We start from the raw sequence: 23461 nt of genomic DNA on the forward strand, positions 1-23461 counted from the left end.
CCCTGGCTGTTTTTCACTGTGTCCAACCATCTGTCTCTCTTCATGGGTCCCAGTGATCCTGAGACATGTTTGTAAAGCCTTCTCCATCGCTGCCAAGCACCTACAGTCTTGTGCCTGGGAGTTATATTTGTACGAAGGCAATTGTGGGAGAGGAACGAGTGAAGCAAACACAGGGAGAGTTTAGGGTGAGGGAAGCCTACCTTATAGAACTAAGGTGCTTGCCTAGTGGTTGGAACCAGTGGGTGTTCTGCAGTTTTAGTTTCTGGAGAAGAAGAGGAACAGCAAGATTTATGACAATGGGATCTTAAAAATAGAAGCAGCCAGCACCTGAGAAGCACAGTCAACTCTGGTGTGCACCGTTGAAGAGCGAACAATGAAGTCAGGGCTCTCAGCTGAAGTCAGCCCTGGAGGCACCTTGCTTTGTCCCTTTCTTTCAAGACCCACCAAAAGCCCATCCAGAGCTCTGCCAACGGACATCATGAGCAGTTTCCTCCAGAGAGGGGAGTGGTAAGGGGACCAAGCTTCCTCTGACTTATGCATGAGGCAACTCCCACTAGAGGCTGCAGAAGGTTGAGCCTGTGTGCCTCGTGAAGATGCTCCAAGGAGTCAAAGCAAGTAAGAAATTCTAGATGATTCTTACTCGGTCTGAAAGATGCCTTGAGGTCTGGAGTCTTCAGGCCTGAACTCCCTAAAGACAGCTGAAATGGGGGAGAACCCTGATCACCTCTGGCAAAGTGAGGGGGTGGGGATTGTTTCTTAAGAACTTAGACAGCATTCCTGTTCAAGTGGCTTGCACCCTGATGGAACTGGGAACAGAATTTCTGGAATCCTCCGAACCATTTTCACTGCTTATGCAGCAGGTGGGCTCCAGGGTTAGTGACAAGACCCTCCGCTCCTCCCCCAAACCCCAGCTACCCTATTGCAATCCCTCTAGCCTGGGCTCTGAGAAACAGGAGCTCCTATCCTTCTACAGCTTAGTAGTTAGGTGTTTAATTGTAAGCCAAGGATTTCTCCGCCCACTACAGCCATCTAGGACAAGTCTCACTAGCCAGGAACCTAAAAACACTGTCAACAGGCTTCCCTATGACCCCCAGCTCTATTGGCCCTGTAGGAGGGGAAAGTCCAAGGGTTATGAGGTGGCACCTAACCAGAGTATGCAGGAGGGCAGTGGAGAGGGAGCCTTCTTTCTATCTTTATGTCCTGAGGCTTGTCCTCATTGACCACTGACTCTTTCTCTGGGTCTGGCCTCAAGGATTTCTGCCTAATGGGGGAATGGGGCAGTTGTTGTCCTCTGAGTTTATGGTCTAAGCAGGCAGAAGAGCCTACTAACCATACAACCAACTTAAACACACCAGTTAACTCCATTCACTTCATACACACATCTTATTAGGGAGGGCAGGGGACTGGGCTTGACTCTGCTTGGAGGGCAGATCAAGGACTTGAAAAAGTCTTCTCTTCTAAGAATGGGTGATGGAACAAAGCTAGGGAAGTCTAAGTATGTAAGTTACACATCATAAGAACTGAGTGGGGTAAGACATAAATAGGAGCATAGTTACAGACACAAACTGTCTATGCTTAATTCAAGGACAGGTCATCCAACCCAGGATCTGTTTGATATAGTGCACCAAAGGAGCATGTTAGTGCTTCTAAAAATAAATAAATAAATCTCTAAAATGTCCCAAACACTTTCCCATGTTCTTTTTATTAATCCTAATGAACTGAACGTTTTGGGTTCCTTCCCTTTCATTTCCAAAGCCCACATCAAGCCAGTTCCTAAAAGATTATTAGGCCATCCCCTTCATCTCTAGCCCCCATCATAGCCTTAGCCAGGGATCAGGGACCCAACTCACCTCTAATCCAAAAGATGTCAACCCAGGAAAATGGCTCGTTTACGTAACAGAATCAGCCAGACTATACTGCTAAAGGACATTTATAAGTAAACACAAGGGCCAAAGTGTGCTGAATCAGATCAATAAGTCTAACTCACTGGTCAGTGACTGAAGAACCAGGTATCAGGGTTTTCTGGGGACACTGGCCTTTTGGTGCAGTGACTCACAAGCTTTCATAGTTCATGAACTTCAGCATAATATAAGACTCCCAACTTCACCTGTATCATTACAATCCCACTTAGAATTAGGGGGTAAAAGAAACCTAATAGGCTACCTTCCAATGAATGGAAACCTAGAAAACATAGTATGAAGAGTATATAGAATCAGAGCGAGAGACTATCTGATTCATTGTACAGCATAGAAAGCTAAGGCTCAAAGAAATTAAGCGACTTGTTCAAGGTCATGCTGTGATGTAAAGACAGAGCTGGGACCAGAACACAAGTCCCTTGGCTACGAGTCTAATGCTCTTTCCACTGCATCCACTGCCTCTCAGAGTGATGATGCTTCAGAGAAGACCCATCCAAGAAGCTATGCTACAGACATAATCTTATGTAAATGCCCAGAGCACTTGGACACAGCCCTTGGCAACCACCTGACTGTACTAATAGAAGCTATACTTTGGAAACAACCATCCCCTGGTTAAAACCAGCTATGGACTATCAATTCTGTCAGATATAAATGAACAAGTGAATAACCAGTTGTCTTCAAGTTGATCCCAACTCAGGGCGACCCATACGTATCAGAATAGAACTGTGCTCCATAGAGTTTTCAATGGCTGATTTTTTGGAAGATCACCAGGCCTTTTTTGCCAGGCACCTCTGGGTGAACTTGGCTATCCAACCTTTCGGTTAGCAACTGAGCACATTAACTACTTGCACCACCCAAGAACTAGTGAATCGTGGAGGCTAGGGAAAAATACTCAGGTTTTTTCAAATGCTCTCTTCTTAGTGAAGAGGGGGCTAGGACAGTGACATTTCAAAGCATACTGTTAGCTATTTTATAGTCCTTTTAATCTTCACTACAGCCTTCTAAGAAGCCTTGGTGGCGCAGTGCTTAAGTGCTCAACTGCTAACCAAAAGGTTGGCAGTTCAAACCCACCAGCCGCTCCACGGGACAAAGATATTACAGTCTGTTTCCATAAAGATTACAGCCGTATGGGACAGTTCTGCTCTGTCCTATAGGGTCACTATGAGTCAGAACCAACTCGATGGCAATGGGTTACAACCTTCTAATGTTAGCGAGTCAAGTAAATAAATCCTTGATTCACAGAAAACAGACACGAAGAAGCTGAGTGACTTATCCAAGTTCACATGGCAAGTAAATGGCAAAACTATGATTACAATCCAGGGCTTAGACATCTTATCCTGGGGTTTTCTCTCCACATCATATTGCATTACTCTGAGGCTTGCTTATATTTTTAATACCTGGATTTCCAGGGTGGCGATTAGGGGGAGGAAGCATTCCATTCGGAAACACCCTGAACCAGGACCTCCAGAAGCAAACTCTATATTATTTCTCCTTCATCCTCTATTTTCAGAAATAGTGTCACGCTCAGGACTAACTGCATAGAATCCTGTTGAAAAGACCAGATGTTCTCAATGGCAGATGAACACATGCTTTTTCAAGAGGGAAACACTGATACCTAGAGATTAAGACTTACTGTCAAAAACATATATTAATCTACAATCATACAGGAATATAAAGCCAGCAAGTAGAAAAGTGAAATTAGGAAAAACAAAGAATTTAGATAGAAATTAAAGTGGACAGTTAGTGCTGATCCATGATTAATAAAAGTCAGCTCGTGACTGTGCTGAGGTATTTTATCCAGTGTCAAATTAGGATTCCAGTAGTCCCAGATCATGTCACTCACTTGTATACAGGCAGGGAGAATGTACATGGAAACATTATGCACCTTGATTTTTTCTTTGCTTTTTTCTTTAACTTTTTAGAGGTAGTGGTTGAAATTGAGCTAAAACTAGATTTTGAGGTTATCAATGGAATCCAGTGATTGAGGCTGTTACCAGGTAACTGGAAAGCAGGAAGAAACCAATGCAATTAATCTAAGGCAGTATTAGTTTCCCTTCTAAACTATAGTTGGCATGGTGACTGTGACAAACAGGAACCTGAAAGGCTTTATTCTCCCTTTCTGGTTTCCTTATGAAATCTCATCATTTGCAAAGAGCTTTAAAATGACTGGACAAAAACTTTATTATGAGCCGTGACCCTTGGAGCCCAAACAGCACCCTGAAGAGCACCATTAGAGGAAGTAGCTCTCAGAAAAAGAAACCGCTTTAAAGGGGTTCCTTTCGAGTCTTGTTATCTATTCAGAATGTTCTACGTTTTTCTCATCAAATCTGGGGTTGACATTTATCTTAGTAGCTTACTTAACTACACTGGATGATGTCACTCTAACCAGTGTAGGGCACAGACCCAAGTCCTGGGAGGCTCCATGGACCAATGGACTATTTTACAAACCCGGGCGGTGGGAGGGATGGTATATTTTTGATAATCAGACATTCCAATGTAATGTTTTCCTTAGAGGTCACCCCCCCCATTAATGTTACCGTGAAAACATCAAGTGTGTTCTTTTCTATTTTCATATAATAAATGGGCTTTGCTTACCAACATCACAATGGCAAAGAAGAAATATACTGTACAAAACTGCAGGAAGATAAACATGTGAAAACTTTCTATGAAAAAAAAACAACCCCTGAGTTTCCTGTCGTCTTTTTTTGAAACTGTAGTGCGTATGTTAAAACATGTGTATCATTTACAGTATTGAGTCGTGTGCCACTGCTGGACCTGATGTATCCAACCTGGATTAAACAATGTGCCACAAACCCTGAAATGATTATGAATGTTCATTTTAGTATTGTCTTTCCTTCCAAAGGTACTACGGTATGCTAGGAAACAGAGACTTTCTACCCTGCTAAAGAGAAGTCACAGGCTTGCAGAAGGGTGCTTAAAGGTCTTGTCTACCATTCCCTCCCTGGCCAACGTGGTGACTCCACACGTCCCTGACAGTCCTCGCCTGCCTGTAGGCTTTAGTGACGGGGCTTCACTTCCTAACACTTGATTCCACGGTCAACAGCTCTATTTTGAGGCCCAGCCCTGTATTATGGAAAGAAAATCTGCCTTTGTGTGTCAGTCTTGGTTCTACTCTGAGGCAGCACCGACTATATACTCCTTCATCCAAGCCAACTCTCAAACTAGGAAAACTCAAAATTAAATGTTTTCCTGGGTACAGTGGAACGCTTTGGCATTGGATGATGGAGGCTCAAGTTTGGGTTCTATCATTTACCTGTATGACTTCACCCCAGTTACCTTCTCTTAGTTCCAGTTAGTTTCATCTTAAAAATGGAAGGGATCAGATGAAATATCTTGCAGGTCCGCTCTAACCTGAAAGTTCCACGATTCTGATTTAGGTGGTGAGAGCAATAAGCACTTTTCTGTTTCACACTAGTGTGGCAACAACAATGCAAATCTTTTTGACTTCACCACCACAAGCAGATCCCAGTGAAAACGGTAACAGAACTGGATACGTAAGATGCCTCAAGGCCCTAGGGGTCGGGCTGCGAAATTCATTTCAATCACTGATGCTCACACCCTTATCACCCACTAGGTGTCACTACAGATCCATAGCTCAAATAACCTGGTGAAAAAGTAACTAGAAACCAGATGTTAGTTGAGCATCCTGTTCATTAAAAAGCATGAATATCAAGTGGGACAACTGTGCTTGCTCAGAGGTTCCGGACGGTAAACACAATCTACCAAAACGAGAACACCTTGTGGTGGAGTTCCAATGTCCAGCTATGACTACCAAAACTCTGATTTTACTTTTTAAGACCGAAAATAGGTTGATTTGAAGACCAGTTATCTTCAAGTGGACTCCAGCTCGTGGTGACCCCATGTGTGTCACAGGGGAACTATGCTCCATAGGGTTTCCCATGGCTGATTCTTTCCAGGAGATCACCAGGTCTTTCTCCCCACGTGCCTCTGGATGAACTTGAGCTCCCAGCTTTTCGGGTAGCAGCCAAGCACATTAACCATTTATATATTTTTTATATCACCCAGGGAGTTCACAGGTTTACTTGGCGGAGGGGGGATCTAAAATTTCAAAGTACTCCCTTGCCTCCTACAGGCTGATTTACAGCACTCTTAAGTCCTGTTCAGTTATTTTTAGTATTCAGGGGCTGAAGTTTACCTTGAAACCATGTGTTTTTAAAAGGTCAGTACTGCAATACGTAAGCTACTTTAGAAAATATTACTCTTAATTACCTAAAAGAGTAATTTATATTCTAGTTCTAAGTCACAATTATCCAATAACTCTAAAGCAGGTTCCCAAAGATCTCATTACATGTCAATACTGCTAGCCCAATTCAAGCTTAACACAAAAAACTCCAATAAGGCATTGATTTTAAAGTATCACAAAATTCAGAAACTTAACCAATTCACACTGGTCCTCATCCAAATTGCCTGACTTTGTAAAAGACTCTATAAATTTGATTATTCTTTTTGCATAGTAGAAGTTTTCCGTATTATTCATAAACTTTAGAACTGGAAGAGACCCTAAATTCTTCTGGACTCATTTTATTAATGAGAAAACTGGACTCTGAGAGGTAAAAAAAAAAAAAAAAAAGGTCATAGCAGAGTGTTCTTTCCACTATATCACTGCACATTCTCAGGTAAGTTTACCTTGAACTTAACTATGATTCCTAACAGATTATGGGGACATGCACCTAGACTGACAATTCTCAATAGTAATTTTCCACACATACATGGTCATCCACAAAAAAACACAGGTATTTCACATCTACCACTATAACTACCTCCCCTAGTTGAGACAGCAAAAACTGACATTTTCCTAACAAATGTTTATAGCAAGTGAAGCAATCAGCATTTTTTAATATGCATATGCTGACCTCCAGTTTATTTTTCTATTAAAAAAATGCAAACACAAAATAAGACAAACTTAAAGAAAATCCAATTAATTTCAAGATTAATGGGTAACTTCATCTCTAATTAAGATGCAGCACTATCCTAATTAAAATCCCCCAGCAATGACAAACTGTGAACTTCGCTGTGTTATGGGGGAAAGGTAGGAAAAAAAATAAGAGGTAAGTTCAATTATAGAGCAATGACAGGATCTTATTTAAGTGTATAATTAAAGTCTCAACTTCTTAATGGCATACTGGACCTAATTATGGATTTGCTATCTAGTGTTAATTAATTCATTCAAACTTGGCAATACGTGCACAATACTGATACATAAAAGTAAAGCCAACCAACCGAAAAGACAGGCATCCAAATTGCACAGGAGTTTAGGACTGTTGCTATGTGGGTGTTGGACACTAAATGACAATGACTGTGGGTGTTTGCTGTCCGCCCTGGAGAAAAGTGTTTATACCGCCTAGACCATAACTTACACAGGAAAGAAGGCTTTCCTTTTAAAAAGTGAAAACACATCTCCACACGTAAGGGGATTCTCTCACCACAAATCCACTTCACAGAAAGGTTGGGAACCAAAAGTTTAATCATAAAAGGACTGCTGCAAAGAAGTGAAAGAATACACAACTTCCAGTTACATTTTTCTAAATCACAATTTACAGATGCACCATCTCAGAAAATGACTGCTCCCTTTGGATCCTAGAATTAAGAGATAAAAACTGGGAAGAAATTTCTAGAAGATACAAGATTAGGACACTCTGTGGGAAAAGTCTGACAGAATGAGTTCCAGCTTCCATGAGATACTTAAAACCAAGAGCTAGGACTTTCTCTTAGTCTACCAGCAAAGCAGGCACCTGGGTGGTGCAAATGGTTTGTACTTGACTACTAAACAAAATCTTGACAATTCCGTGGAAGAAAGGCCTGGCCACTTCCCTCCATAAAAACTACGGCCAAGAAAACTTGATGGAGCAATTCTACTCTGGCACACAAAGGGTTGCCATGAGACAGAATCAACTTGATGGCAACGGGTTTGGTTTTGGTTCACTAGCAAAGCAGGGCAGTTCTTAACGAGTTCCATAGATGAGTTTCAGCTGGTCTAGGAATCTCTTGAAATTACATATACAATTCTGTTCATGGGAGGAGAAATTTCCTGGGGAGAATCTATAGCTTTCTTCAGATTCATTAAAGGACCCAAGAGCCAAGAAAGACTAAGAGCTGCTCCTCTACCTGAAGAAAAACAAAAAGAAGACAGCCGCTGATGATCCTTAGCTATTTAACGCACAGTAAAAACATAGACAGCTTTCACCACCCCAAAGACAAAACATATTCAAAAGAGCAATGACAAACATGTCAACAAGGTTAGCTAAATTTGTGTTTTTACTGGAAACAAATATTTTTAGTGGAAGCAAACAGCATCAAATCAGGTGTTTGGGGGAAAGTTTGAAGCAATGTTTAAATACTCCTTCCCGCCTAAACCTAAGATTTTCCAATCTACTGTGCTAAAAAATCCTATCTACAAGAATGCATCTTTGTGGAAATGGAGCCCAAGCCTTTTGTAAAGAACCTCACAGCATAAACTTGTATTACTTTCCAAATCTCGATTGTTTTTATTTTTTTAAGTAAGCAGTGGTACGTCTTTTTAAATGTTTGCTCTTGAAATGGCTTACAGAAAATGGCACTCTGGAACCTTAGCTCTATGTCCCAAAAATTCTTTCAAGAAACTGGTCCATGAAGTCTCTTAAATAAAGAGGATAATAAACCGGGCCTAAGTCAAAACGATCTGAAAACCAGATGTGTCCCAGTGGAAAACCTCAGGTCTTTTCAAGTTCCTCAAAAATGCCACTGTACAGTAGAGGTCAAGAAGGGTAGACGGCCTGGTATTTTCTGATGGCCCCAGGTATATCCTATAATCGCTGGTTTCCACGCATCATTTCTTGTAGATAGATGGTATTCATGTGATAGGCTGCCATCCAGTTGGGATGTCTCTGGGCATTCCAGTAATACGACTGAGAAGCAGCAGCATAGTACTCCTGCCACGCCCTGTAGTAAGCTCTCCAGTACTCCTCGTAATCCTGATAGGTATCAGAAAAACTCAGGTGTGTCTCCCTGCGGTAGTCATACCACCCGTCTTCTTGGGGCTCTGTCTGCAAACGATAGGAAGACCGCCTGGGAGGGTTTCTCCGGCTCTGCTTAGCTCTCTGGTTAGCCCCCTCTTTGTGCCTTGCCTTTTTTTGGATTTCAGGTGATTCTTGATTAGGGGTGTCATTTTCATTCTGAGATTGCTCCAAAGAGATATGGCCATCCACAGGAGTAGATTCAGAGTCTTTCAGCTGAGCATCAGAAGAGCCTTCCACGTATGACTTATTTCCTTTGCTCTGGGAAGAAGTCCGGGAGCTGTAAGAATCACTGTCACTCTCAGAGTCTCCAGATTGGCTACTACTTGCCACTACCTGCACTCTCTCTTCAGCACATCTCTCTCTCACAAAGCCATTCTGAAGATTTCCAGTCTGATCCCCAGGACCTGTGTAGTGCCTGATGATTTCCACAGGTTTCTCTAACCCCTCTTTGATATAGTGCTCATAGTCCTCTACCAATTCCGCGAAAGTCAAAGTGCACGGCAGGTGGGTTTTAAAGGAAGACAGACACGGAATTTTAGGGAGTGACACAGGTAAAGCTTCTTTGACCTGATGCTGACTATCGGTAGAGTTTTCAACAGGGGTCTGAGCAGAATCCTTTACTTCCTCTTCCGGTGGTATGGCACAGCCCAGTTCTTTGGGTGATGTCGCTTTTTCTATGATTACACAGTCCGAGTGGCTTTTCACAGGTAGCTTCTGTTTGGCATTACTTTTTGATCTGGCTGATGCTGCAGGGCCAGAAGTAACTCTAGATGAAGCCATTTGGTTACCATGAGCTTTAGGAGTTTGAAAGGTTCTCTCTATTTTTTGAATTTGCTTTTTTAGGGTTTGGGTAGGCACACTTGCTAAGTCATACGCATGCATGGCAGCTGTAACTTCTACATCCCAATCCAAACATTCTTCCATCAGACCAGGAGGAATGGGATCTACAAAAAGAAAGAAAAGAGTATTAAAATTCTTGTGCTGCTACAGACCAGCACTTTCTGAATGGCTTCCTAAAATTTTCCATGGTCAAATAAGCTTAAGAAACATAATATACTAATAAATCTAAGACATATATTAGTATATGAAAAGACCTAAGCAATCCTGCAGTAAAGAAATTTGCACGGAAACAGACAAGATCCATCCTATCCTCATAAGCTATATTCTCCCCTTGAAAAAAGCTCAGTGTAGGAGTGATGTACAGGTCTGCGGCAATTCTCCCAGCTCATCTTTCCTCTAGCCCCCAGCCCTTCCCTTTTATCTCGCTACGGCTGACAGCAAAACAAGATAATAGAAAATGGACAGCACTCCTCCAAGCTTATCAACAGGGAAATATTACAACTACAATTCTGTACCCAACTAAATCTGCCACCCTATATCCCAACAGGGAGAAATCACTGCCCTCAACAGTGGGGAGAAAGCCTTTAGAGGGGAAAAAGCCTGGGTGGCTATGAAGACCTGTGGTACCAATGGCACTTTTAAGTTTTTAAAAATTTGCTCACTCCAAGCCCCTAAGTTTTCTACTCCAGCCAGGTGTGACAATATGCCTCCACCTGCAAACTGAGACCTTTCCAAAGTGTGATGAATTTCAGCCTTAGACAGAGGATATACACAGCTCCTGCTTTACAAAGATCTTGCCTATCCACTGTTGCTGTTGGTGCACCATATATCTGTGCCCATTATTAATCCCTCAGGTCTGGACCTCTGGCCAGAACTCTGATTCCTATCAAAGTGATATCCCAAATTCTGGACCCCCTGCTTAGCTGGGCCTATGTAATACAGGCCTACTTCTCACCTAGTTCTGCCTCCAGAAAACTCATTTGAATAGTCTCTTACCACGTAAGTTTCCAGTCCAATACAGACCTAACACCATGAATATCATTCTCTCATGATTTCAGGGCTCTATTAACATTACACAATGGCAAATTTCACTTTTAATCACTAGATGTTATGATTCTACCACAAGGACGTTTTAACTCTGCTCTACCAATTTTCAACTTATTTTTTCCACGCTATAATCATGTGACAGATCGCCAATATACCACTATTATACATAGAGAGAACCGGTGACATACAGTTTTAGAACAGACAGACAACCTAAAGACCATCTGTTCTAAAATTTTGTAAATCTGGACAATAAGCTTAGGGCAATTAAAAAGATATGTAAAAGACCATAAAATGAGTTTTTACAAAGCCAGAACTACTCAGATCCATGACCACCAGATGTGTACTTAATCTATTTTTATAAAAATAAATTTAAAATCCATAAAATGTTATTATATTTATTCAATAACTATATAATATATTCCATATTCTAGGTCACGTATATACTATTTACATATACATTTATATATATATGTATACAGACATATGCATATATACACTAACAAGCACACATTACCATGTATAGCAAATAAACCATTAATTCTACAGAAGAATTTCTAGGGTTTTTGTCTGTTTTCAAAAGGTCATTAATAGTTTCAAACTTGCATTGTTTCCAAAATGACACTTAAAAAGCAGTTTGGCAAATGATTCACTAAATTCCCTCAAACTTTTCAAAAACAGTGTTCAAACTGAAGATACCGTTCTATCTATAATTCCTAGGGTGACAAAGGAGAATAGGGCAAGAATTACTTTCACAACAACATAAAAGAGAGAAAATATTAAAGAATATAAAAGAATAAAAGCAAGTTGCAGTCACCAACTAAAATGTAATGCTAATACAGTAGTAAAATTGTTTTCATTTTTCATGTGCCAGCAGGACCTGGCAATCCTATCCCTGCCACTTAGCTGTACAACAGGCCTTGGGCAAATTACTTAATGTCTCTATGCCTCAGTATCTTCATTTACAAAAAGTAGTTACTAATAGCACACACTTCATAGGCTGCAGTGAGAATTAAATGAGTGAGCATATATAAACTACTTGGGATGGCACTCTGTATTAGTTATCATGATCTCTATCATCATTATTATTTTGATGGCAAAATGAAACATACAAAATATACCTGGTAAAGGAAGAAGGTTGAGGTTACATTTTTGAGCAATTTTCATCATCATATTTTCTTCTTCTCCCCGACAACAATAGGTTACTGTCAGTCCTAATGTACCTAAAGCACAGGCGAAATGTTTAGTAGTAAATCATAAATGACACTCCAAGTCCACCTGTCACATTATAGATTCCTCCCGCCTTAAAGGAAGCACCCAAATTTTTTCCTTTTTTTTTTTTTACCAAAACGACCGGCTCTGCCAATCCGATGCATGTATGTCTCCCAGTCCAACGGTACATCCAGATTTACGACCAGATTCACCTTCTCGGCATCAATCCCACGGGAAGTCTTAAATTGAAGAAGTTAGCAATTGTTTGCATTAAATGTAACATGGCTACCACTGCCAGTATCCCCCATGAAGCACTATATTCTTCAACTATAACCAAGACTCGGATTAAGAACAGGAGGATACTTAAGAGCAGAGGAAAAGGAAATTCTCTTCTAACAACTAATTTAAAGAACAAAAATGGAAATATTAAAGACTTTTTAAGAAAGCACAAATTCTAGCACTGGAAAGATGATTATCTCCTGGTAGTCTTGTTAGATACACCCACTTAAAACAGAGGAAATCAGTGCATCTGATAACAGAACATATGGCAAGATGGATCAGTCACCCAACTGAACAGGAAATTTACCAAATCGGTAGAAATGAGGACTCGGCAGTGAAACTGCTTCAGTTTAGCCATAGCATCAAGACGCTGATTCTGATTCATGCTCCCTAAAAAGATCCAAAAAGCTCGTCATATATAACAGCTAAGCAAACACACATTTATCAAATCTGCAAAAGTCCTAACTCCTACTCTGAACACTTTAAATATACCAAGCATAGTTAATCCTGTTCTGTGCAAACCTGGGTTAAGACCTAAAGTCAGAATCTTTAAAAAGTTTTTAGGCAATCAACTTAAAATTCAAAAAACAATTTTAAATTATAACCAAACTATGCCTGTTGCTATAACATTAATTGTATGATACAAAGCTGTTACACATGAGGTGCAGCCAACAGTTCATAAAAAAAAAAAAAATTGCTATCATCAGCCATTCACAAATTTGGTGTTGAAGTGTGATCTATAGTCAAAATATCTGTCCATCAAAAAATAAGTTTTCCCAATATTTCATGATATACTATGATTTAACAAGTTCAAGTTCAGGTAAAAACTAAGTTGAAACACCAAAAAAAGAGCCCCCCCCCCAAAAAAAACCCTCTAAAATATTATCACTGATCAAAAATTAAGTCTTTTATTCTTATTCCAAAACCAAACCCACTCCCCCTTTGTGTCAATTCTGACTCACAGTAACCCTATAGGACAAGACAGAACTGCCCTATAGGGTTTCCAAGGCTGTCAATCTTTACAAAACAGACTGCCACATCTTTCTCCCACAGAACGGCTGGTGGGTTCAAACCACCGACCTTTCAGTTAGCAGCCAAGCACTTAACCACTGTGGCCACCAGGGCTCAAGATCATTCCTATTAGGCAGCAGTAATAATTTGACTTTATGGCAAGAACTGATTGACTTTTACCTTCCACAAGATCATAAAACAGTTAGCATTCTTAACAATGATTATGTAAAGACGCAAAACACATTTCTCTTAAGGCAAGGTTGACAATCTTTGTTTTATAAGATTATTAAGTTCTTCGTGGATACCAAACTCGAATTTGGAACACCAGTTTTCTAATTATTTACTATGCACTCGATTACTCCTTAAAAACAAAACAATACATATATATTATGTAAATATAGTTACATCTGTAACTATATATAAGGGGCCTTGGTGGCACAACGGTTAAGTACTCAACGGTTAACCAAATGGTTGGTGGTTCAAACCCACCCAAAGGCTCCGAGTTAGAAAGGCCTGGTGATCTGCTTCCATAAAGACGACAGCCAACAATATCCTATGGGGCTGTTATACTCTGTCACATGGGTCGCTGTGCGTCAGAATCGACTCAATGCCACCCACCAAAAATAAATCCAAATGAAGATAAACCTGAAATTTCCTTTACTCTGAAATCTCAGTGTAACTCATGAGACAACTCATAAAGCAGTATTTCTTCCTCCTGACCTTGGAGGCTTCAAGTCAGGATATTAAACCAAGGTTAAGGTAAGAACTTACCTGAAATGCACTCAGCAGGAAAGCCTTTCGAAGAAAGGATATCAGCCAAATGTTGTGCTCTGTAAGAAACAGAAAGGGTTATAATTTTATAAATAATTACAAGCCCACACCTAACCTTTTAGTTCACAAGTTACCCAGATGACCTTTAAAATTACATTACCTACTGTGCAAATTAGAAAAGACTAAGGCTTGATTAAATGGAATTCTGCTGAACAGTTCCTGTAAATGTTGAGCCTTTTCCTCAAAAATCTTATGGGCCAAAGGGTATGAAGTAACAAGTTTGTAATACTGCTTCAAACCTACAAAGAAGTCAAAAGACTTCAGTTAAAACAAACAGAAATTATACATATTATCCTCATAGCAAATATGAAACAGTCGTAGCCAACTGGGCAAGGGAAAGCTCCAGAATATTATGAATGACAAATCAATAATTTAAGTATCCAAAATCTGTACACACCTATGAGACTCGGATCACTGGAATTTAGTCTTACAAAAGTGGGATCTCTCATGTACTTTGTCAAAGCATTAGCCAAAAATTCAGGGTAAGTGGCTGATACTGCCAACATCTGCTTACTAGCAGGCAAAGAAGAATAAATCCAACTGGAAAATAGAAGAAAAACACCACTGAAATTATTCAAACCGTAATCACCACATGGAAAAGTTCAAGATAGGTAACTTTGGAGTGCCACTTTAATAGTCATTTTTCTTACTTTATTTGCTCCTGAAAGCTGCCTTCTTCTAAAAGTTTATCTGCTTCATCAAGAATAAAAAGACGTACACTGGCTGGGTGCAGGTACTCAAGTTCTATGAGTTGTTTAATTCTGCCTAAATTTCAGAAAAAACACACGTGGAAATATTTATGATGCATCAAACTGGCGTAAATCTTAGCCAAATCTGTTAATCCATTCAGGCTGTACTGCTAAAATTTCCTGACCCAAATCTCATAAATGCATTTACACACGAATTTGAAATCTTAAGTTCTGATCTTGCCTCAATCCATTTATTTTTCCTCCCATTTCATCACTAATATGCATGGAAAAGTAACACCATCCTGCCAAGACCTGAATGCTAAGGTACTGAATGCTAGATTCTGAGTAATCCACAATCGAATGGTTAATAAAGAAGTCAAACGATAATCCGAATCCAAGGCTTAGAAGAGCCTCCTGGAGGGTACCTCATCCCTCCTCTCCTCAGAAACCTACCCCTTATGTTCTTAAATATCTGTAGGGAAGATTTCATAAATGCTATTGGTAATCCAGCCATGTGTCTGTATCTCATCGGTCTAATGCTCTTCAAATGTAATCCCAAAATAATGATCACAGTCATCAAGACTCCCATATCCTTACTGTTATATTAAAAATGTTCAGTTCTTTAAAAGCCCCAGATATCAACAGGCTTTGACATCTCACCAGGAGATCCAACGGCAATGTGACACTTTTTAAGTCTGGTTTTGTCTTGTGATAATGGAGTGCCTCCAATAAAGACATGACACTCTAAGCCTTCCATTTTGATTCCAATGGCCATGATAACAGAATGTATCTGTACAGCAATTTCTCTTGTAGGAGCCAAAATCAAAATCTAAAAAAAAACATAAAATATACCTTTAACAAGTCAGGGAATAAATACATATGACTGGCACATTAATTATATGACAAACTACTACATAACCATTTAAAATGATGATTGAGTTTTTACTGGCAAAGGAAAACATTCCATTCATCCATTTACATATTCATTCAGCAAATATTAAATGAGAACCCACTAAGTGCTAGATGACATACTGATGCAAAAAAGCCAAACCCGTTGCCGTCAAGTCAATTCCTACTTATGGTAACCTCACGTACGTGTTCTAGAGTAGAAGTGCTTCATAAGGTTTTCTTGGCTGTAATCGTTATGGAAGCAGATCACCAGGCCTCTGGTCTGCGGCACCACTAGGTGGGTTTGAACCATCAACCTTTAGATTAGCAGCCAGGCAAAAACTGTTTGTACCATCCAACATACTAATTGCTAGGAGATCACAGTTAACAGTATAAAGCCCTTGACCTCATGATACTTTCATTCTAGTATGATAAGATGGTATATAATAAACATATATAAATAATGGCAGGTAATAAAAAGTGCTACGAAGAAAAATCCAACAGCAAAAGGGATGGAGTCATTTTCATGGAGTAGTCAAGGAAGCCCCCTCTCTGAAGCTGACATTTGAGCAGAGATGTGAATATACAGCAGAGTAGAGCTGGCTGTGTGACACCTGAGCAAGAGTTTTCAGGAACAGGGCAGCAAATGCAAAGGCCTAAAGATGAGAGTGTTCTTGGTGTGTTTGTAAAATGGCAAGGAGGCCATGTGGCTGGACAGAATTGGGGGAAATGGAGCGGACGACAGAGATCTAGCTCCAGGGGGCTAGATCATGAAAGGTTTTGTGAGCCACGGTGAAAACTCTGCCATATAACTACTGAAAAAGGAGAAGGTTAAATTACATGTTCTCAATTATGAGAAGGAAAAAAATGCTTACAAATAAAAAGGACTAGAAGAAAATATGCCAAAACTGTTAACAGCAGTTTCTCTCTGGGTAGGTGAGATTATACATTTTGTTTCCTGGTATTTCTGCTAAATTTTCCCAACTTTCCATAAATGCCCATGTATAGCTTTGATGCAAAAAATTATGTTATATAATTTTGATAATACAAAGACCTTAAATTTTAAAAAAGAATCTTATTTATGGAAATTATGCACAGTTTTGACACTTAACCTGCTGCCAGAGTGCTCACTTTCAGCAGCCAAAATGGCAAATACACCTTAGTCCACAAGTAGAAAAGCCCAGGTCATTGGGTAGTAGAAGGATTTCCTATGAGTAGCATCAACCAGGATTCAGTAGGTAAAAGGTAAGACTCAAAAAGCTTCCCGGATAATGTATATATGAGTATCCCTGGTTAAAAACAACCGTATTAAAGGATCATCATCCTCAGATATACATAACTGAAAATATGAAATAAAGTCTGTCATAACTGCTATGCCACAAACTAAGGATGCCATCTGCTGCACCTTTGTATCCCCAGTGCCTGACATACTGTTTATACATACTATGGGCTCAACAAATCTTTGTTGAAGAAATGACCGCACCTCCATGCCAAGCCTGAATTGTCTGTTAATTTGAGTAAAGCGGTCTTAGAACTATTCTAAGAAAATCCAGAAGATGGGAGATCAAGATGATAGATTCACAGATCTTTAAGAACCACCTGGCGTTACCACCAATTATAGCCAGAGCATCACATCACCATGAATCAAATCAAACGCTAAGTCTCGCCTTGCTGCAATCTAGTCAGCAAGTAAAAGAACAATGAATCCTTGTCTGTAGTCTTATGTCACGTCAAAACCGACACTCATGGTTGGCTTACTCTGTTTATGATGTGGTAATAATATTCCAAACTTCAAAGACCAATAAGGTATCCTTGGTAACCATCCACACCAGCACCACTCAGCAGCCTTAACGTCTCCTTTACTTTCATAATTTACATACGGTTTAACTCAATCATTCATCTGAGTCCTCGGAGCTAAACTCACCTGGGTACTTAAGTTTTCAAGAACAAGAGAGTCCAAAGCAATGGTGGAGAATACACAGGTTTTCCCAGTGCCTGACTTAGCTTGAACAATTAAATCTGAGAAGGAAAAATCAACAAATTGTCACCAGCAAGTACTAACTGAAGGAGCTTAGATACCAACATGAAATGGGAGAACTGGAAAGGGTCTCCACAGATAACCTAGCTGGGACCTGCCATTTTCAGTTTACCATCAAAAATGCACGAGGCCATATTCAGAGCCATCCCAGGTGTGTCTGAACCTCTACCACTGTTTAGCCTCTCAAGCTCAGAATCACGAGCCAGCGCTGGAAAGGGCTCTAGCTATCTTCAAATGCAAAATCTCCCCTTTTGTTTTACAAAAGGGGAAACTGAGGCTCGAAGGCGTGCGGCACCTAGCCCAAGGCCGAGCCCTGCCCAGGCGGCCGACCTGGTGCTCCTTCCCGGTCCTCGCCGCGGGCCCAGCTGCTGCCGCCCCTCGGGCCCCCCTCCTCGGCCCCGTCCGGCCTCCCCTGGGCCCCCGCCCTCACCGAGACCGCAGCGCCCCAGCGGGATGGCCTTGAGCTGCACCGGGGAGGGCCGCTCGAAGCCGGCCGCCCGCAGGCCCTCCAGCACCGGCCGCGACAGCAGCAACGACTCGAAATCCGCCGGCTCAGCCAGCAGCACGTCCCCTGTGCGGGTCCGCGGGCCGCCGATGTCGTGAGCCGTCCGCAGGCTGCGCGCCGGCCCGGGGGCGGGCTCCGGAGCCGGGACAGGCGCGGTCACACGCTCCTCCGGTAAAGCCGTCTCCACGGGAGCCGAGGCCGCAGGGGCCTCAAGCGCCGCCGCCATGGTACACGCGCCACCAAATCTCGCGGTACTTGAGAAGAGGCGGGGAGCATGAGAGCGAGGAAAGAGAAAACGTTATTGGCAGTCTTCCAGTGACGACAGTAACACGCCCGGCCTTGGACAGAAGAGGAGGGATGGAAGCCGGAGGCTGGGAAAGACTCAGGAACGACAACAGAAAAATGTGGCCTGAGGAAGGCGGGAAGTGAGAGGAGAGAGAAGATGAGGCTACCGGTGTGTCGCTGCCTTCGGCCTGCAGAGGGCGCCACGTGCTCACGGTGGGGGCGCCGTCCCTCCTCCCGGCTTCTTCTGGGTGGGTCCGCCCAGTCCCGACCGAGTGCAGCCACCCGCACAGCCCTGTCTTTGTGATGCGTCCGGTGCGTCACACCTCGCCGCCTCTGAGCCTCCGCTGGCTGTTCGGTCAGCCTGAATCCCGCTCCGCCGTCATCTTTTCCCGAGCCCTCCCAACTCGCTGTTTTCTCTGTGTTCGCAGAGAGCGCTCGAGGTTTAACAAGACTTCGGGATTTTTTTTTTTTTTATGGTGTATGTCTGCCTGCAGAATGGCTTTGTTCATCCTTGGGTCCCCAGCTCCTGACACGGTACCTGGCACGTGGTGAACTCTAATAAAGGAAATTGAATTGGAACCAGGAGCTGGAATTGAATATTGAATTGATGACCCTGACAATTGCCAAACCTCAAACCTCTCTCTAAACTCGTCTTATATTTTCATCCATCTGCCTCATCAACATTTCTACTTTAGATGTCTAGTACCTGGTTGCCGTGGAGTCAATTCTAGGCATCTCAAATTTAACATGTTTTCTTTGTATGTCTTGCTCCTCCGTCATGAGTGGGCAACTAGCGGTCTTTATGGCTTTCTTTAATTTAGGTCTCTGCTCAAATACCACCTTTTCAAAGAAGTCCCCCACCCCTGCCTTTTCCGTCACTATATTCCCTTGTTCTGCTCTAATTTTTTATAGGACGTATTATATATAATTGTATTATTGTTGTTGTTAGGTGGCGTCAAGTTGGTTCTGACTCATAGTGACCCTATGCACAACAAAATGAAACACTGCCCTGTCCTGAGCCATCCTTACAGTCGTTCTTATGCTTGAGTTCATTGTTGAACCCACTGTGTCAATCCACCTCTTTGAGGGTCTTCCTCTCTTCTGCTGATCCTGTACTCTGCCAAGCATGATGTCCTTCTCCAGGGACTGATCCCTCCTGACAACATGTCCGAAGTGTGTAAGACACAGTCTCGCCATCCTTGCTTCTAAGGAGCATTCTGGCTGTACTTCTTTTGAGACAGATTTATTCATTCTTTTGGCAGTCCATGGTATATTCAATGTTCTTCGCCAACACCACAATTCAAAGGCATCAATTCTTCTTCGGTCTTCCTTACTCATTGTCCAGCTTTCACATGCATATAATGTGATTGAAAATACCATGGCTTGGGTCAGGCACACCTTTGTTTTCAGGGTGACATCTTTGCTCTTCAACACTTTAAAGAGGTCCTTTGCACCAGATTTACCCAATGCAATGCGTCTTTTGATTCTTGACTGCTGCTTCCATGGCTGTTGATTGTGGATCCAAGTAAAATGAAATCCTTGACAAGTTCAATCTTTTCTCTGTCTATCATGATGTTGCTCATTGGTCCAGTTGTGAGGATTTTTGTTTTCTTTATGTTGAGGTGCAATCCATACTGAAGGCTGTGGTCCTTGATCTTCATTAGTAAGTGCTTCAAGTCCTCTTCACTTTGAGCAAGCAAGGTTGTGTCATCTGCATAAGGCAGGTTGTTAATGAGTCTTCCTCCAATCCCGATGCCCTGTTCTTCTTCATATACTCCAACTTCTGGTATTATTTGCTCAGCATACAGATTAAATAGGTATGGTGGAAGAATATAACCCTGACGCACACCTTGCCTGACTTTAAACCAATCCGTATCCCCTTGTTCTGTCTAAACAACTGCCTCTTGATCTATGTAAAGGTTCCTCACGAGCACAATTAAGCGTTCTGGAATTCCCATTCTTCCCAATGTTGTCCACAGTTTGTTATGACCCACACAGTCAATGCCTTTACATAGTCAATAAAACACAGGTAAACATCCTTCTGGTATTCTCTGCTTTCAGCCAGGATCCATCTGACATCAGCAATGATATCCCTGGTTCCACATCCTCTTCCGAAACCGGCCTAAACTTCTGGCAGTTCCCCGTCGATATACTGCCGCAGACGTTTTTGAATGACCTTCAGCAAAATTTTACTTGCATGTGATATTAATGATGTTGTTCTATAATTTCCACATTCAGTTGGATCACCTTTCTCGGGAATAGGCATGAATATGGATCTCTTCCAGTCAGTTGGCCAGGAAGCTGTCTTCCATATTTCTTGGCATAGACGACTGAGCACCTTCAGCACTGCATCCATTTGTTGAAACATCTCAACTGATATTCCATCAATTCCTGGAGCCTTGTTTTTCGCCAATGCCTTCAGAGCAGCTTGGACTTCTTCCTTCAGTACCATCGGTTCCTGATCATATGCCACCTCTTGAAATGGTTGAACATCGACTAATTCTTTTTGGTATAATGACTCGGTATTCCTTCCATCTTCTTTTGATGCTTCCTGCATCATTTAATATTTTCCCCATGGAATCCTTCACTATTGCAACTTGAGGCTTGAATTTTTTCTTCAGTTCTTTCAGCTTGAGAAACACCAAGCGTGTTCTTACCTTTTGGTTTTCCATCTCCAGCTCTTTGCACACGTCATTATAATACTTTATTTTGTCTTCTCAAGATGCCCTTTGAAATCTTCAGTTCTTTCACTTCATCCATTCTTCCTTTTGCTTTAGCTGCTTGACACTCAAGAACAAGTTTCAGAGTCTCCTTTGACATCCATCTCAGTCTCTTCTTTCTTTCCTGTCTTTTCAATGTATTTATATATTTATGTATTTTCTGTCTCCCCTACTTCATGAGGACAGGAAGCTTTTTTGTCTGGTTCTCTGGTCTATCCCTAGTGGGAAAAAGAGAATCCGACACATAGTAAGTACTCAATAAATATTTATTGAGAGAATGAGTGCCTATAACAAAGACTTAGTCACAATTCCAAACTTATTTTCTGAAAACCTATCTTACAATTTCGAACTTAAAGCTATTCTGCGTCCAACACCAAACTTTTCCTTTGTCCTTAGATCATAATCCTGGTCATTATCTCCCACTTACACACACAGACAAACACACACACACACACACACACATACACAGTGGTTCCAGATTCCAAACAATGTGCCTCTTCGGCATGGTAATCCCACTGGAAAGGAGTCCTGCTTAGAAATTTACAAAACCTTGAGAAAATGTCAACTGTCCATAGGAAAGAAGGAGAACTGATGATGAGGGGTGCATTAAACCCCCAGGCATCCTATTAGGACCCCCACCTTTTTCAGCCACCTAATCCTCCAAGTCACACCTTCTACTATCCCTCCCCTCTTTGTAACAATTCACTGACTGGAGGTAATTATGGCTCCAAATATTTCTTCCATTCCTCTTCTCCAGTCCCCGTAGCATCTGCCGTGTTTTAGGCCCCTTCACCATCCTGAACTATTGCAATAACCTCCTGAATGGTCTCCTGCCAGAATTTCTTCTCTATCTTGGCCATCCACCCGCATCTGCTGGAATGAGCTTTCTTAAATAGATTATCCTTGGTTGCTTTAAACCAGCTTCAGGCCTTGCTTCTTTTGACACCCTTATTTATTCCCCACCCCAGGCTCCCACCTCACACTGTAAATAATTCTTGTCCAGCTCTTACCATATTGTATTTACTTGTTTACATGCCTGTCCCTCCTACTAAACTATGATCTTCTCAATGACAGGAATGTTGTCACCCTAGGCTCTCTCCAGCCCAGTATGAGGCACCTGGTAAACCTAATAAATATTGCATGGCTGACACTTTCTTGCTCAAAAAGTCTCTACCGGGTCCCCATGTGCACAGCAGCAGTTCTACAGAACTTGGACCAATCACTGTCAAAGAACCTGGCTCTCATCCCGAGAGAAACAAAAATACTACTTTTCCAGAAAAGGGCATTCATAGTTTTATAGGCATTCTCTTATTGCATTTGTTATTTATGGTGTTTTACTGACACGAATATTGCAGTAATGTTATTGGGAGTACATTTTATTGCTATGGCTAAAAACACAAATCAATAAAATTTTTCCCTCAATGGTTAAAAAGAATAACAATATTGTTGACCACAATTTCAGGGCTGTAAAGATAAAACAAAGAGAGATCACTTAATAACTAGGAAAGGTGTAAGAGAAAAACACATGGAAACTGAACACTAGTGTGGACTATGTCTGCATCTCAGCACCCACAAGATAAAGTCCAATCAGACCTCAGCCTCTTTTCGGGCCAGGAAGCCCACCTACCTCCTCCAAACAGACCAAACTACATCAATTCCTTAATGCTCATGGCTTGTCACAGCTCAGAACCTTGGTGCTGCTCCGTCTACCTGGAAAGCCTCGCCCACTTTATATATCCAGGAGCTCCTACTCCCCTTCAAGTCAGCGGAGGCCAGTGGAAGGAGAGATCCCTGTGAACTGAAGAAGTAAGAGTGAGACTTGAGCTCAGAATGAATGTTGGGGTTCAAATGGTCATGTCCAGTCATTTTGCAGCAAAGGCTGCTGAGCCCAGAGGGAAGGAAAACAATGTAGTGGATGTAAGGGGGCCACCCTGGGCATGAGGATCAGTGGGGGCATGTAGAAAGAAGAAAATGAAACTATAGTTAGACATTCACTTTATCTCATATGACCCTCAAAGCAACAAAAAGGAGGCAATTGTTATCCGCATTCAATCCACAAGCATCACTTTATTCATTCTTTCAACAAAATTCTTCTGAATGCCTAAAGGGAATCACCCAAGTGCTGGAGATACAAAAATAGAACCAAATAAAAAGAGTGCTTGGCCT

The 23461-nt window shown here is 41.6% G+C and overlaps 1 protein-coding gene across 1 annotated transcript; it reads right to left on the minus strand.

The window, feature by feature from the left end:
- Positions 1 to 7441: 7441 nt before the first annotated feature.
- DDX20 (DEAD-box helicase 20) lies at positions 7442 to 18695 on the minus strand. The gene is made up of 11 exons (XM_049880070.1): positions 18216 to 18695; positions 17672 to 17766; positions 15520 to 15688; positions 14821 to 14935; positions 14568 to 14710; positions 14271 to 14409; positions 14111 to 14169; positions 12636 to 12718; positions 12183 to 12288; positions 11959 to 12060; positions 7442 to 9897 (listed from the first exon to the last, which is right to left on the minus strand). Exons 1-11 carry the CDS (start codon positions 18514 to 18516, stop codon positions 8741 to 8743), a joined length of 2469 nt encoding a protein of 822 aa, XP_049736027.1. The 5' UTR covers positions 18517 to 18695; the 3' UTR covers positions 7442 to 8740.
- Between the last annotated feature and the right edge of the window lie 4766 nt (positions 18696 to 23461).

Source organism: Elephas maximus, chromosome 3, assembly GCF_024166365.1.
Source record: "Elephas maximus indicus isolate mEleMax1 chromosome 3, mEleMax1 primary haplotype, whole genome shotgun sequence".
Taxonomy (NCBI): Eukaryota; Metazoa; Chordata; class Mammalia; order Proboscidea; family Elephantidae; genus Elephas; species Elephas maximus.

What these genes read in the sequence shown, in the direction of transcription:
- DDX20 (XM_049880070.1), bottom strand. Translation starts at nt 18,516, where the DNA reads ATGGCGGCGGCGCTTGAGGCCCCTGCGGCCTCGGCTCCCGTGGAGACG. An exon ending in AGCTTTCAGGAGCAAATAAA is followed by an intron (nt 14,711 to 14,820) that starts GTAAGAAAAATG and finishes TCTATTTTCCAG; the next exon opens with TTGGATTTATTCTTCTTTGC. An exon ending in TTTTCTAATTTGCACAGTAG is followed by an intron (nt 14,170 to 14,270) that starts GTAATGTAATTT and finishes TGTTTCTTACAG; the next exon opens with AGCACAACATTTGGCTGATA.